We start from the raw sequence: 14,295 nt of genomic DNA on the forward strand, positions 1-14,295 counted from the left end.
CTTATTGATGTCACTTGTTAAATCCACTTCAATCAGTGTGTAGATTAAGTTTAAAGGATTTCTAAGCCTTGAGATAATTGAGGCTGTGTACGTGTACCATTCAGATGGTTAATTGGCAAGACAAAAGATTTAAGTGCCTTTGAAATGGGGTATGGTAGTAGCTACCAGGTGCATCGGTTTGAGTTTGTCAAGAACTGCAACACTGCTGGGTTTTTCACGCTCAACAGTTTCCTGTGTGTATCAAGAATGGTCCACCACCCAAAGGACATCCAACCAAATTGACAACTGAAGCATTAGAATCAACATCAGCCAGCATCCCTATGGAACGGTTTCGACACCTTGTAGATTCCATGCCCCAAATAATGAATTCAGGGCAAAAGGGTGTTCCTAATGTTTTGTTCATTCAGTGTATATACAGTACCAGTAAAAGGTTTGGACACACCGACTCATTCCAGTATTTTTCTTTATTTTTACTATTTTCTACATAGAATAATACTGAAGACATCAAAACTATGAAACACAGGTTGATCCTAGCGGCTGAGATAGTCTTCGGTCTAGATCAGATCAACCCTGTTCCTGGAGAGATACCCTCCTGTAGGTTTTCACTCCAACCCCAGTTATAACTAACCTGATTAATATTATAAACCAGCTAATTATTAGAATCAGGTTTGCTAGATTAGGGTTGGAGCAAAAAACCTAAGGAGTGAAGCTCTCCAGGAAAGGGGTTGTGCAGCCCTGGTCTAGATGGTATATATGAGTGGAACATTAGATATGGGAGACAGAAGAGGTCCTCTCACCGTCTCCGGGAATGATCCTTAGCGTGACGGTGTTCCCGGCCTCCTTGATCAGGTTGACGATGTCCGAGTGGGACTTGTTGGTGATGGAGCAGCCGTTGACGGCCAGGATACGGTCTCCCACCTTCAGCTTCCCACAGCGGTCCGCAGGGCTCCCCTCGATAATACGCCCTATTTTGTGGGGCATGGCCACACATGCATTTCCAGCTTTTTGCGTTTGTGTGATTCAGAAAGTGTGTGATGTGACATTTTTGGTGGTAAGGGGTGTTGTTTAAAGAGATAGATAGGTGAAAAGGGGCAGAGGAAGAAGAGGAAGAGAAGAGAGAGAAAGGAAGGAAGGCAGAAGGTTAAGGGTTTATTCACCAAACCCACCAAGCCAAGTGCCAACAGAGTGTGCCCGGAAATCTGCTATGAGAAATGGAAAGCGTTTGCCAAGTGAGAGAGAATGTTAAAAGAAAAATGACTTTACATACTCTAGATGTAGTGCATTCAAATGAATTAGGAATCCACACTAAATACTCAATGTGTCACTGACCATCTCTCTGTGTCAACATCCTGTACTAACTTCTTATATTTGAATTTATGAATCTCTCCTAACATCCTTGTACTGCTGAAACCTAAGAATGAGGAAACTATGTCAACGGTTAGCACTGATAAGACATACACCTGCAGCCTAGATTACAAATGTACAGACATCACAGCCAAATTCTCTGCTAGTGCCGACAGGTCCTCTCCTACTGACAATCCTCAGCACCACAAAGGCTTCTATCCTACTAGAGACTGCCCCTCAATAAGTGCTGTCCCCGACTAATAAAAATCTTGGTCAACCAAAAGTCGTCTGTTCTTTCAAACAATCGATTGGACTCAATTTTAAAACTTTAATTTTTCCATAAATAGACACACCCTATGTGTTTTAATAAAATCAACTATATGCTAGTCTGATTCTGTTTGATGAAATAAGACAAAAATGACACAAGAGAGAGCCAGAGATCAAGATACCCAGAAGAGAGGGACCTTAACCTGCCCATTCTCCTCCCGCGCTTCACCTGTTGCGTTTGTATTTCTGTTCAGTGTATATTAACGTCTTCAAATATCAAAATCATTGTCTTGTGGTTAATCAAACTTCTATCCAAATCTACATGAAAACGATACAAACCTAAAAAATTACTTATACTGCCAATTATGTAAAAATAGCCTACATAAAGCCAACAAATAAAAACACCAGCCTGGAGGTAGAAAATATCCTGATTAAAATAAATATCCTATGAATCACATTGGCTACCCATGGACTGTCTGCAATGAACTTGAAACATTGTATCAACTAACTTGGGTCCAGCCCCAAGCTTATGCTAGCAAACTTGCAACATTGTATAAAATATGCTGTGCCCTCAGAGTTTCCCATGCCAGTGAGCTCGGGACAGAAACAGCTGGAGGCTATTTTGGGTAAGGGATAAGAGCTCATCAGGTAGATGTTTCCACTGGATCAGACATTTAGCATCACGATGAGTGGTAATCGAAAGGGAGAGTGATGGATTTAAAAAAAAAAATACATTGAGGACCTATTGCCATTCTCAATGGATGTAAAAACAGACTTTGTTTGCTTGTTGTTTGAGGTGAAGAAAACATTACTTTGAGAAGCTCCACAGCTCTTTAGTGGTGGTGCGTTACGCCAATCAGAAATACTACCAGATCCCCAAATGGGCACATTTATAGGCCAGGTAGCCGATAGGCCTACTTCTATGCGTAATCAGGTGCGTTTCCTTTGTCAACATTGACAGAAGTGCTCAACAAAAAAAACTATAAAACGGAATAAACCAAAACTTGTTTCTCACAAGTGTAGCATAGGTTGTGCGCTCTGCAAATGTGTCCACTCCTACAATGAGAACATTAAAAGACTGGAATAAAAATATATTGAATTGATTAACAGAAATTACCATAACCAAACGAACGTTGTAGATTAGAAATGATAGGTATTAACGGTAAAAGTAGGCTACTGCTGGTGATATACCGTATGTAATGGGGAATTGATAGACACTAACAATCAAGGCAAACAATCCACACAATTAAGTTTTGAAACAATGAATGTGCACAAATTTGCAGGAAAGCGCACATTGGAGAGAGACTTGCATTGTGAATTTTTGCCACACCCCTTCTTGGACTGTCATCCACGCAGTCGCCGAATGGATTAGTCTCAGCCTCCTCAATGAATTAGTTCACTGAGATGGGCACAAATCAGACAGGTGTTTCGTGTGCCACACATTTTTTTATATATATTTGCTACTGCTCGACAAAAAAAAGGTTGGTCGACAAACAGCCTAACAATCGACCAGTCGACTAATTGGGGTCAGCCCTAATCTCAATTATTACAGTGAACTATTGCACATATCATTCCCTCTCTCTCTACTCCACTTCTTGATTTAACTACAAACAATAATCAAATCTAATTGTATGTCACATGCGCCGAATACAACAGGTGTAGTAGACCTTACTGTGAAATGCTGAATACAACAGGTGTAGTAGACCTTACAGTGAAATGCTGAATACAACAGGTGTAGTAGACCTTACAGTGAAATGCTGAATACAACAGGTGTAGTAGACCTTACAGTGAAATGCCGAATACAACAGGTGTAGTAGACCTTACAGTGAAATGCCGAATACAACAGGTGTAGTAGACCTTACAGTGAAATGCCGAATACAACAGGTGTAGTAGACCTTACAGTGAAATGCTGAATACAACAGGTGTAGTAGACCTTACAGTGAAATGCTGAATACAACAGGTGTAGTAGACCTTACAGTGAAATGCTGAATACAACAGGTGTAGTAGACCTTACAGTGAAATGCTGAATACAACAGGTGTAGTAGACCTTACAGTGAAATGCTGAATACAACAGGTGTAGTAGACCTTACAGTGAAATGCTGAATACAACAGGTGTAGTAGACCTTACAGTGAAATGCTGAATACAACAGGTGTAGTAGACCTTACAGTGAAATGCTGAATACAACAGGTGTAGTAGACCTTACAGTGAAATGCTGAATACAACAGGTGTAGTAGACCTTACAGTGAAATGCTGAATACAACAGGTGTAGTAGACCTTACAGTGAAATGCTGAATACAACAGGTGTAGTAGACCTTACAGTAAAATGCTGAATACAACAGGTGTAGTAGACCTTACAGTGAAATGCTGAATACAACAGGTGTAGTAGACCTTACAGTGAAATGCTGAATACAACAGGTGTAGTAGACCTTACAGTAAAATGCTGAATACAACAGGTGTAGTAGACCTTATAGTAAAAAGTTGTATAGTTAAGAAAATATTTACTAAATAAACTAAAGTTAAAAAAAATGTAATCAAAAAGTAACACAATAAAAGTGCATAAGAATAACGAGGCTATATACAGAGGGTACCGGTACCGAGTCAATGTGCGGGGTTACAGGTTAGTCGAGGTAATTTGTAAAGTGACTATTCATAGATAATAAACAGCGAGTAGCAGCAGTATAAATCCAAAAGGGGATTTAATTGTTCAGCATTTTAATGGCCTGGGGGCAGAATCCCTCTCTCCACTGGGATTCTCTGCCTCTTACCCTATTACAGGGGCTGAGTCACTGGCTTACTAGGGCTCTTCCATGCCATCCTTAGGAGGGATGCATCACTTGAGTGGGTTGAGTCACTGATGTGATCTTCCTGTCTGGGTTGGCGCCCCCCACCCCCTGGATGGTGCGGTGGCGGAGAGATATCCCTCTAGTGGTGTGGGGGCTGTGCTCTGGCAAAGTGGGTGGGGTTATATCCTGCCTGTTTGGCCCTGTCAGGGGGTATCGTCGGACGGAGCCACACCGTCTCTGACCCCTCCTGTCTCAGCCTCCAGTATTTATGCTGCAGTAGTTTATGTGTCCGGTGTGAATTTGAATTTAAGTTCTTTCTCTCTCTCTCTCTCTCTCTCTCTCTCTCTCTCTCTCTCTCTCTCTCTCTCTCTCTCTCTCTCTCTCTCTCTCTCTCTCTCTCTCTCTCTCTCTCTCTCTCTCTCTCTCTCTCTCTCTCTCTCTCTCTCTCTCTCTCTCTCTCTCTCTCTCTCTCTCTCTCTCTCTCTCTCTCTCTCTCTCTCTGAGCACTAGGACCATGCCTCAGGACTACCTGGCCTGATGACTCCTTGCTGTCCCCAGTCCACCTGGTTGTGCTGCTGCTCCAGTTTCAGGAAACCTGACCTGTTCACCGGACGTGCTACCTGTCCCAGACCTGCTGTTTTCAACTCTCTAGAGACAGCAGGAGTGGTAGAGATACTCCGAATGATTGGCTATGAAAAGCCAACTGACATTTACTCCTGACGTGCTGCACCCTCGACAATCACTGTGATTATTATTTGACCCTGCTGGTCATCTATGAACATTTGAACATCTTGGCCATGTTCTGTTATAATCTCCACCTGGCACAGCCAGAAGTGACTGGCCACCCCTCATAGCCTGGTTCCTTGCTAGGTTTCTTCCTAGGTTCTGACCTTTCTAGGGAGTTTTTCCTAGCCACCGTGCCTCTACACCTGTATTGTTTGCTGTTTGGGGTTTTAGTCTGGGTTTCTGTAGAGCAATTTGTGACATCAGATGATGTAAGAAGGGCTTTATACATTTGATTGAAATTTGAGAACAGTCTATGACTAGGGTGAGTGGAGTCTTTGACAATGTTTTGGGCCTTCCTCTGACACCGCCTGGTGTGGCCTGGATGGCAGGGAGCTTGGCCCCGGTGATCAGTCTGTCTCTTTCCTCTGCGGTCAGTCACTCCAGTCTAGAAGAGCTCTGTGGAGCTCAACTCATTGAGTTCTGTACTAACTAGAAACTTTGATGGTTTCACAGCAGAAGGATGTGTTTGTCTAATACACAGAGAGAGGGGATGGATGGGTCTCTGTGTCAGAGTAACTGGGATCCATGCAGATCAAAGGTCATTTCTCTACACTATTGATCAACAACCAATGTGTTTCACTTTGATATGATTAACAAATTGGCACAAACTTGCCAACTCATACTATTTGTGTATAGTACATGAAGCTGTGCTTTACTAGATCATTGGACGCCTATAAGCAGTGTAAGCCTGATCAGCACCCCTGTGCCCAGAGAGACTCCCAGAGCTGTGGTCAGGCAGGGAGAGTGGCAGCAATATCTCTAGGCAGCAATTGTAGGCAGACAGGGCACGCAGAGGGACAAAAAGAGATGTAGGACAGTGGGAGGTCTATCAATCTACAAATATTACAATAATCTTCCCCCTTAATAACTAATCCAAGTCAACCCCGTTTTCATGATTCCTGGTAGATCATGAAAATAAAACAGGAAATATTGTTAACAATATATAACAATATATCCTCTATAGAGGATAACCTGCTGATTACAACCATCTAGATGTTCGTCTAACGAGTGATGTAAACAATATTTACAGTTTCTGTTTTTTTGGAGTTACAACAATTTACCCATAAGCAATATGAGTGATTAATTGCAACTTGTCACAAGAACATGGATTTTAATGCATTTGCTGTTTACAAGGTGATCGTTTAAAAGAATACAAGTAATATGATTACTATTTTGGCATTTTTCCATATGGGGGTCGCCAAAACGGAAAGAGAAACACAACACTTATTTGTCAATCACTCATATTGATATCATGTTGAAACCCCCAAAAATAGAGAGTGGAGTCGAGCTACACATCCTGTCTAAAAAAAACAGAATCTGAGAATAATATGTATATCACTGGTTAGAGGACAATTTGTAGAAGACAGCAAGCTACATTTTGGATTGTTGCATTTTGTTTCAAAGTTGGTCACCAACACAGAAAGATAAACGCAAAACTATTTTGTTAAATCACTCATCGATATCCATTTGAAATCAACAGAGCAAGGGCAAACGTGTGGGGTGTATACACCATTTAAACTAACACTATTCAAAGGCCACACTGAATCTGAGAATACTTTTTATATCACTGGTTAGAAGAGAATTTGCAGAAGACAGTCATCTAAATTCTAGAATGTCAGATGGAAGTTTTGTGAGGCTGTCAAAATGGGGAAGGAAACAAATCAGATTCTTTGTTATTTAACTTCAACGAATCACAACCCACCATGTAGCAACAGTGACAAGGGTTGGCTGTTATTTCAGTGATAGTTTGACTCTCAAACCATGTACAGGCGTAGTTGTGAGGCCAGCAACTTTTATACAGAGAGCTGAATTTTCCCTGCCAATTGAGTTTGAAAATGATAGTAGAAAACTGCCAGAGCATATGACAAAATCAATGGTACAAAACGAATGATACTGATCTGTTTAAAGCCATCGTTTTCATCTCATTGCGATTATTATATAACGTTTATACTAACATCACTAATCTGAGGTAAAAAAATATGTGCAAATCCCCTCCATTCGAGGTGGTCAAAACGTGAGGTTGTGCAATGTAGTAACACATACTGTCCACATACAGGAAATCAGTGCAATGTAGTAACACATACTGTCCACATACAGGAAATCAGAGCAATGTACTAACACATACTGTCCACATACAGGAAATCAGAGCAATGTAGTAACACATACTGTCCACATACAGGAAATCAGAGCAATGTAGTAACACATACTGTCCACATACAGAAAATCAGAGCAATGTAGTAACACATACTGTCCACATACAGGAAATCAGAGCAATGTAGTAACACATACTGTCCACATACAGGAAATCAGAGCAATGTAGTAACACATACTGTCCACATACAGGAAATCAGAGCAATGTAGTAACACATACTGTCCACATACAGGAAATCAGAGCAATGTAGTAACACATACTGTCCACATACAGGAAATCAGAGCAATGTAGTAACACATACTGTCCACATACAGGAAATCAGAGCAATGTAGTAACACATACTGTCCACATACAGGAAATCAGAGCAATGTAGTAACACATACTGTCCACATACAGGAAATCAGAGCAATGTAGTAACACATACTGTCCACATACAGGAAATCAGAGCAATGTAGTAACACATACTGTCCACATACAGGAAATCAGAGCAATGTAGTAACACATACTGTCCACATACAGGAAATCAGAGCAATGTAGTAACACATACTGTCCACATACAGGAAATCAGAGCAATGTAGTAACACATACTGTCCACATACAGGAAATCAGAGCAATGTAGTAACACATACTGTCCACATACAGGAAATCAGAGCAATGTAGTAACACATACTGTCCACATTCAGGAAATCAGAGCAATGTAGTAACACATACTGTCCACATACAGGAAATCAGAGCAATGTAGTAACACATACTGTACACATACAGGAAATCAGAGCAATGTAGTAACACATACTGTTCACATACAGGAAATCAGAGCAATGTAGTAACACATACTGTCCACATACAGGAAATCAGAGCAATGTAGTAACACATACTGTCCACATACAGGAAATCAGAGGAATGTAGTAACACATACTGTCCACATTCAGGAAATCAGAGCAATGTAGTAACACATACTGTCCACATACAGGAAATCAGAGCAATGTAGTAACACATACTGTCCACATACAGGAAATCAGAGCAATGTAGTAACACATACTGTCCACATTCAGGAAATCAGAGGAATGTAGTAACACATACTGTCCACATTCAGGAAATCAGAGCAATGTAGTAACACATACTGTCCACATACAGGAAATCAGAGGAATGTAGTAACACATACTGTCCACATACAGGAAATCAGAGGAATGTAGTAACACATACTGTCCACATTCAGGAAATCAGAGCAACGTAGTAACACATACTGTCCACATTCAGGAAATTAGAGCAATGTAGTAACACATACTGTCCACATACAGGAAATCAGAGGAATGTAGTAACACATACTGCACATTCAGGAAATCAGAGCAACGTAGTAACACATACTGTCCACATACAGGAAATCAGTGCAATGTAAAATAATCGAATATGTAAACATAAATCAACATTTAAATGTGGGCTTACATTTTACACATATACTTCTCGATAGTTTAACCATTTACAATAATAAAAAAGATCTTTAAGCGGGCGCTCTAGAAAGAACTCTCCCTGCCTACTTATTAGAACCTATCAAGCCATAGTATTGATTTTATTCTATTCATTGTTATTTCAGACCACATCTGAATTATACAACATGCTTTCACTTGTGATCAATTATGAAAGACAGTATAAATATTACAGCTCTTTGGGCTGGGTTACAGTGTCTCTGCTTGACAGAATGAAAGAAAATAGAAGAGGATCACCAGTCACTAGAAAATAAAATAATGAGGATGAAAGCTATTCACCAAGTAAGTGCCAGAAATATGCACTATTCAGAAACTCATTTGCATAGAAGGGACAGTACCCAATAGTCAAACAGCGATTAGTTACTAAGAAAAATATGTTCTACTGTATATTGAGAGAAAGGTTGAGTGTGTGTGTGTGTGTGTGTGTATAGTGCATGCCTGTGTGTTACCTATATTTAAGTATAGTAAGGTAGAGATTACATGGGGGTCTTACCAAAGGTGGTGCCAGACTCAGGTCGGGAAACTGAGGAGACGATGACGAATCCAAAGCCCTCGTTCTCCCCGCGGTGGATCTCCACGTCGTAGGGCTGCAGGGCGGTGTTGACCACAGCACTACCTGAGCCTCCGCCGCCCCCGCTACCGATGCCGCTGGTGGAGCCGCTGCCAGAGCCGCTGCCAGAGCTGACCGTGTTGAGGGAGTTCTGACTGCCCTGGGGGGTCCGCTTCCCCTCAGTCAAGGATGGGGCCTGGGTGCTGCTGTGGTGTGATGAGGCTGGGGACGGGGGCACCTCACCCTCCCCTTTAGACACTGTGTAAGAAGAGGAGAAAAACAGATATTAACGCTGTCAGACTGACAAGAAGCAAACTATTACCAACACTTCACAGCAACAGCACACAGCTCATAACACCAAATGAAACACAAAATGAAAGGTTTTCCTAATCAACATGGATAACGCTGCTCCTCTCTACCCACTAAGGATCACACCGATGGAAGGAAAAAAGAGCAGCATGCTCCCTGTTGACCAACGGTCACGCTTTGATCTATTTCCCCCCAAAACATCTATAGATATGGCTTCCGGATTGCATCACAACAGAAGGTTCCCATCTTATTTCCTGGCATTGAAGCAGTGCTTCATACAGGGCATCGCTCCTCTGACAGACCATTGTGCCCTCTGTCTGGGCACTCTCATCAATGGCTGGTAGACAGGCGAGTGTGTGGAGGGCATGGGGAAAGGTTGGAACCCTCTTCATCACATTTATGAACCTTTATTCATTCTGCTAAAGGGCAGGCTGGGAGCGATGAGCGCCTCTGACAAACATTTTTCCCACACACCCATGGACTGTTGAAGAGCAGCGGGGATGAACCTCCAAATATCAGCCCTGTCCTCGGGCCCTTCACTGCTCTGATGAAGACAAATGGAGCCAGGAGCAGTGAAAGGCCTGAATGTTACAGCACAGACTGCTGTTGATGGTACTACTGCACAGACTGCTGTTATTGATACTACTGCACAGACTGCTGCTGATCATTTGATGTACACAACATGCCTAACACTTAGAAGATGCAAAATCTGTTTTACTGTGAAACAAACAAGAAATAAAACTAAAAAACAGAAAACTTGAACGTGCATAACTATTCACCACCCCCCCCCCCCCAAGTCAATACTCTGTAGCCACCTTTTGCAGCAATTACAGATACAAGTCTTTTGGGGTATGTCTCTATAAGCTTGGCACATCTAGCCACTTGGATTTTTGCCCATTCTTCAAGGCAAAACTGCTCCAGCTGGTGTACAGCAGTCTTCAAGTCATACCACAGATTCTCAATTTGATTAAGGTCTGGGCTTTGACTAGGCCATTCCAAGACATTTAAATGTTTCCCCTTAAACCACTCGAGTGTTGCTTTAGCAGTATGCGTAGGGTCATTGTCCTGCTGGAAGGTGAACCTCCGTCCTAGTCTCAAATCTCTGAAAGATTGAAACAGGTTTGCCTCAAGAATGTCCCTGTATTTAGCGCCAACCATCATTCTTTCAATTCTGACAATGCTGCTACCACCATGCTTCACTGTGGGGATGTTGTTCTCGGGGTGATGAGAGTTGTTGGGTTTGTGCCAGACATAGCGTTTTCCTTGATGGCCAAAAAGCTCAATTTTAGTCTCATCTGACCAGAGTACCTTCTTCCATATGTTTGGGGAGTCTCCCACATGCTTTTTGACGAACACCAAACATGTTTTCTTATTTTTTTCTATAAGCAATGGCTTTTTTTCTGTCCACTATTCCATAAAGCCCAGCTCTGTGGAGTGTACGGCTTAAAGTGGTTCTATGGACAGATACTCCAATCTCCGCTGTGGAGCTTTGCAGCTCCTTCAGAGTTATCTTTGGTCTCTTTGTTGCCTCTGATTAATGCCCTCCTTGCTGGGCCATGAGTTTTGGTGGGCCTCTCTTGGCAGGTTTGTTGTGGTGCCATATTCTTTAAATGTTTTAATAATGGATTTAATGGTGCTCCGTGGGATGTTCAAAGTTTCAGATTTTTTTTTGAACCCAACCCTGATCTGTACTTCTCCACATCTTTGTCCCTGACCTGTTTGGAGAGCTCCTTGGCCTTCATGGTGCCGCTAGTTTGGTGGTACCCCATTGCTTAGTGGTGTTGCAGACTCTGGGGCCTTTCAGAATGGGTGCATGTATACTGAGATCATGTGACAGATCACGTGACACATAAATAAAGTCCACCTGTGTGCAATCTAACTAATTATGTGACTTTTGCACCAGATCTTACTACTCCTGTCTTCTCCGGTGTCCTGTGTGAATTTAAGTATGCTCTCTCTAATTCTCTCTTTCAGCACCTGGCCGTGCTGCTGCTCCAGTATCAACTGTTCTGCCTGCGGCTATGGAACCCTGACCTGTTCACTGGACGTGCTACCTGTCCCAGACCTGCTGTTTTCAACTCTCTAGAGACAGCAGGAGCGGTAGAGATACTCTTAATGATCGGCTATGAAAAGCCAACTGACATTTACTCCTGAGGTGCTGACTTGCTGCACCCTCGACAACTACTGTGATTATTATTATTTGACGATGCTGGTCATCTATGAACATTTGAACATCTTGGCCATGTTCTGTTATAATCTCCACCCGGCACAGCCAGATGAGGACTGGCCACCCCTCATAGCCTGGTTCGTCTCTAGGTTTCCTCCTAGATTTTTGCCTTTCTATGGATTTTTTTTAGCCACCTTGCTTCTACACCTGCATTGCTTGCTGTTTGGGGTTTTAGGCTGGGTTTCTGTACAGCACTTTGAGATATCAGCTGATGTAAGAGGGGCTATATAAATTGATTTGATTTTGATTTGATTTAGGGGCTTCATAGCAAAGGGTCTTTTTCGTTTTTTACATTTATTTTTTAAATATGTTTTTTCATTTCACTTCAGCAATTTGGACTATTTTGTGTATGTCCATTACATGAAATCCTTATAAAATCTGTTTAAATGACAGGTTGTAATGCAACAAAATAGGAAAAATGCCAAGGGGGATGAATACTTTTGCAAGGTACTACAGGACAGACTGCTGGTGATGATGATACTACTGGACAGGCTGCTGCTGATGATGATACTACTGGACAGACTGCTGCTGATGATGATACTACTGGACAGACTGCTGCTGATGATACTACTGGACAGACTGCTGCTGATGATACTACTGGACAGACTGCTGCTGATGATACTACTGGACAGACTGCTGCTGATGGTACTACTGGACAGACTGCTGCTGATGGTACTACTGGACAGGCTGCTGTTGATGGGAGTGCTGCTGATGGTGCAACTGGACAGACTGCTGCTGATGGTCCTACTGGACAGACTGCTGCTGATGGTACTACTGGACAGGCTGCTGCTGATGGTACTACTGGACAGGCTGCTGCTGATGGTACTACTGGACAGGCAGCTGCTGATGGTACTACTGGACAGGATGCTGCTGATGGTACTACTGGACAGGATGCTGCTTATGGTACTACTGGACAGGCTGCCGCTGTCTACTGTCCAGTAGACTGCTGGTGATGGTACTACTGGACAGACTGCTGGTGATGGTACTACTGGACAGGCTGCTGCTGATGGTACTACTGGACAGGCTGCTGATGGTACTACTGGACAGGCAGCTGCTGATGGTACTACTGGACAGGATGCTGCTGATGGTACTACCGGACAGGCTACTGTTGATGGTACTACTGGACAGGCTGCTGCTGATGGTACTACTCCACAGACTGCTACTGATGATACAGGACTGCTGCACATACGGCTGCTGATGGTACTACTGGGCAGACTGCCGCTGTCTACTGTCCAGTAGACTACTGCTGATGGTACTACTGTACAGGCTGCTGCTGATGGTACTACTGGACAGGCTGCTGATGGTACTACTGGACAGGCAGCTGCTGATGGTACTACTGGACAGGCAGCTGCTGATGGTACTACTGGACAGGATGCTGCTGATGGTACTACCGGACAGGCTACTGTTGATGGTACTACTGGACAGGCTGCTGCTGATGGTACTACTCCACAGACTGCTACTGATGATACAGGACTGCTGCACATACGGCTGCTGATGGTACTACTGGGCAGACTGCGGCTGATGATACTACTGGACAGGCTGCTGATGATGGTACCACTGGACAGGCTGCTGATGATACTACAGCACAGACGGCCGTTGATGGTACTACTGGACAGGCTGCTGCTGATGGTACTACTGCACAGACTGCTGCTGATGGTACAGTACTACTGCACATACTGCTGTTGATGGTACTACTGGACAAACTGCTGCTGATGGTACTACTGTACAGGCTGCTGCTGATGGTACTACTGGACAGGCTGCTGATGGTACTACTGGACAGGCAGCTGCTGATGGTACTACTGGACAGGATGCTGCTGATGGTACTACCGGACAGGCTACTGTTGATGGTACTACTGGACAGGCTGCTGCTGATGGTACTACTCCACAGACTGCTACTGATGATACAGGACTGCTGCACATACGGCTGCTGATGGTACTACTGGGCAGACTGCGGCTGATGATACTACTGGACAGGCTGCTGATGATGGTACCACTGGACAGGCTGCTGATGATACTACAGCACAGACGGCCGTTGATGGTACTACTGGACAGGTTGCTGCTGATGGTACTACTGCACAGACTGCTGCTGATGGTACAGTACTACTGCACATACTGCTGTTGATGGTACTACTGGACAGGCTGCTGCTGATGGTACTACTGCACAGGCTGCTGATGATACTACAGCACAGACGGCCGTTGATGGTACTACTGGACAGGCTGCTGCTGATGGTACTACTGCACAGACTGCTGCTGATGGTACAGTACTACTGCACATACTGCTGTTGATGGTACTACTGGACAGGCTGCTGCTGATGGTACTACTGCACAGACTGCTGATGGTATTACTGCACAGACTGCCGCTGATGGTACTACTGGACAGACTGCTGTTGAT

The 14,295-nt window shown here is 43.4% G+C and overlaps 1 protein-coding gene across 12 annotated transcripts in view; it reads right to left on the bottom strand.

The window, feature by feature from the left end:
* The window catches only part of LOC139371215 (membrane-associated guanylate kinase, WW and PDZ domain-containing protein 1-like), a 173,765-nt gene that overhangs the window by 9,713 nt on the left and 149,757 nt on the right, over window positions 1-14,295 (bottom strand). For 11 of the 12 annotated variants that reach the window (XM_071111409.1, XM_071111408.1, XM_071111407.1 and 8 more), the window contains 2 exons: window positions 9,311-9,625; window positions 798-1,001 (listed from right to left, as the gene is read on the bottom strand). In XM_071111409.1, the coding sequence (XP_070967510.1) occupies window positions 798-1,001; window positions 9,311-9,625 (519 nt within the window). The remainder of the gene's footprint in view (window positions 1-797; window positions 1,002-9,310; window positions 9,626-14,295) is intronic. The other variant, XM_071111411.1, reaches the window with a different exon arrangement.

This window comes from Oncorhynchus clarkii, chromosome 17, assembly GCF_045791955.1.
Source record: "Oncorhynchus clarkii lewisi isolate Uvic-CL-2024 chromosome 17, UVic_Ocla_1.0, whole genome shotgun sequence".
NCBI classification, from domain to species: Eukaryota; Metazoa; Chordata; class Actinopteri; order Salmoniformes; family Salmonidae; genus Oncorhynchus; species Oncorhynchus clarkii.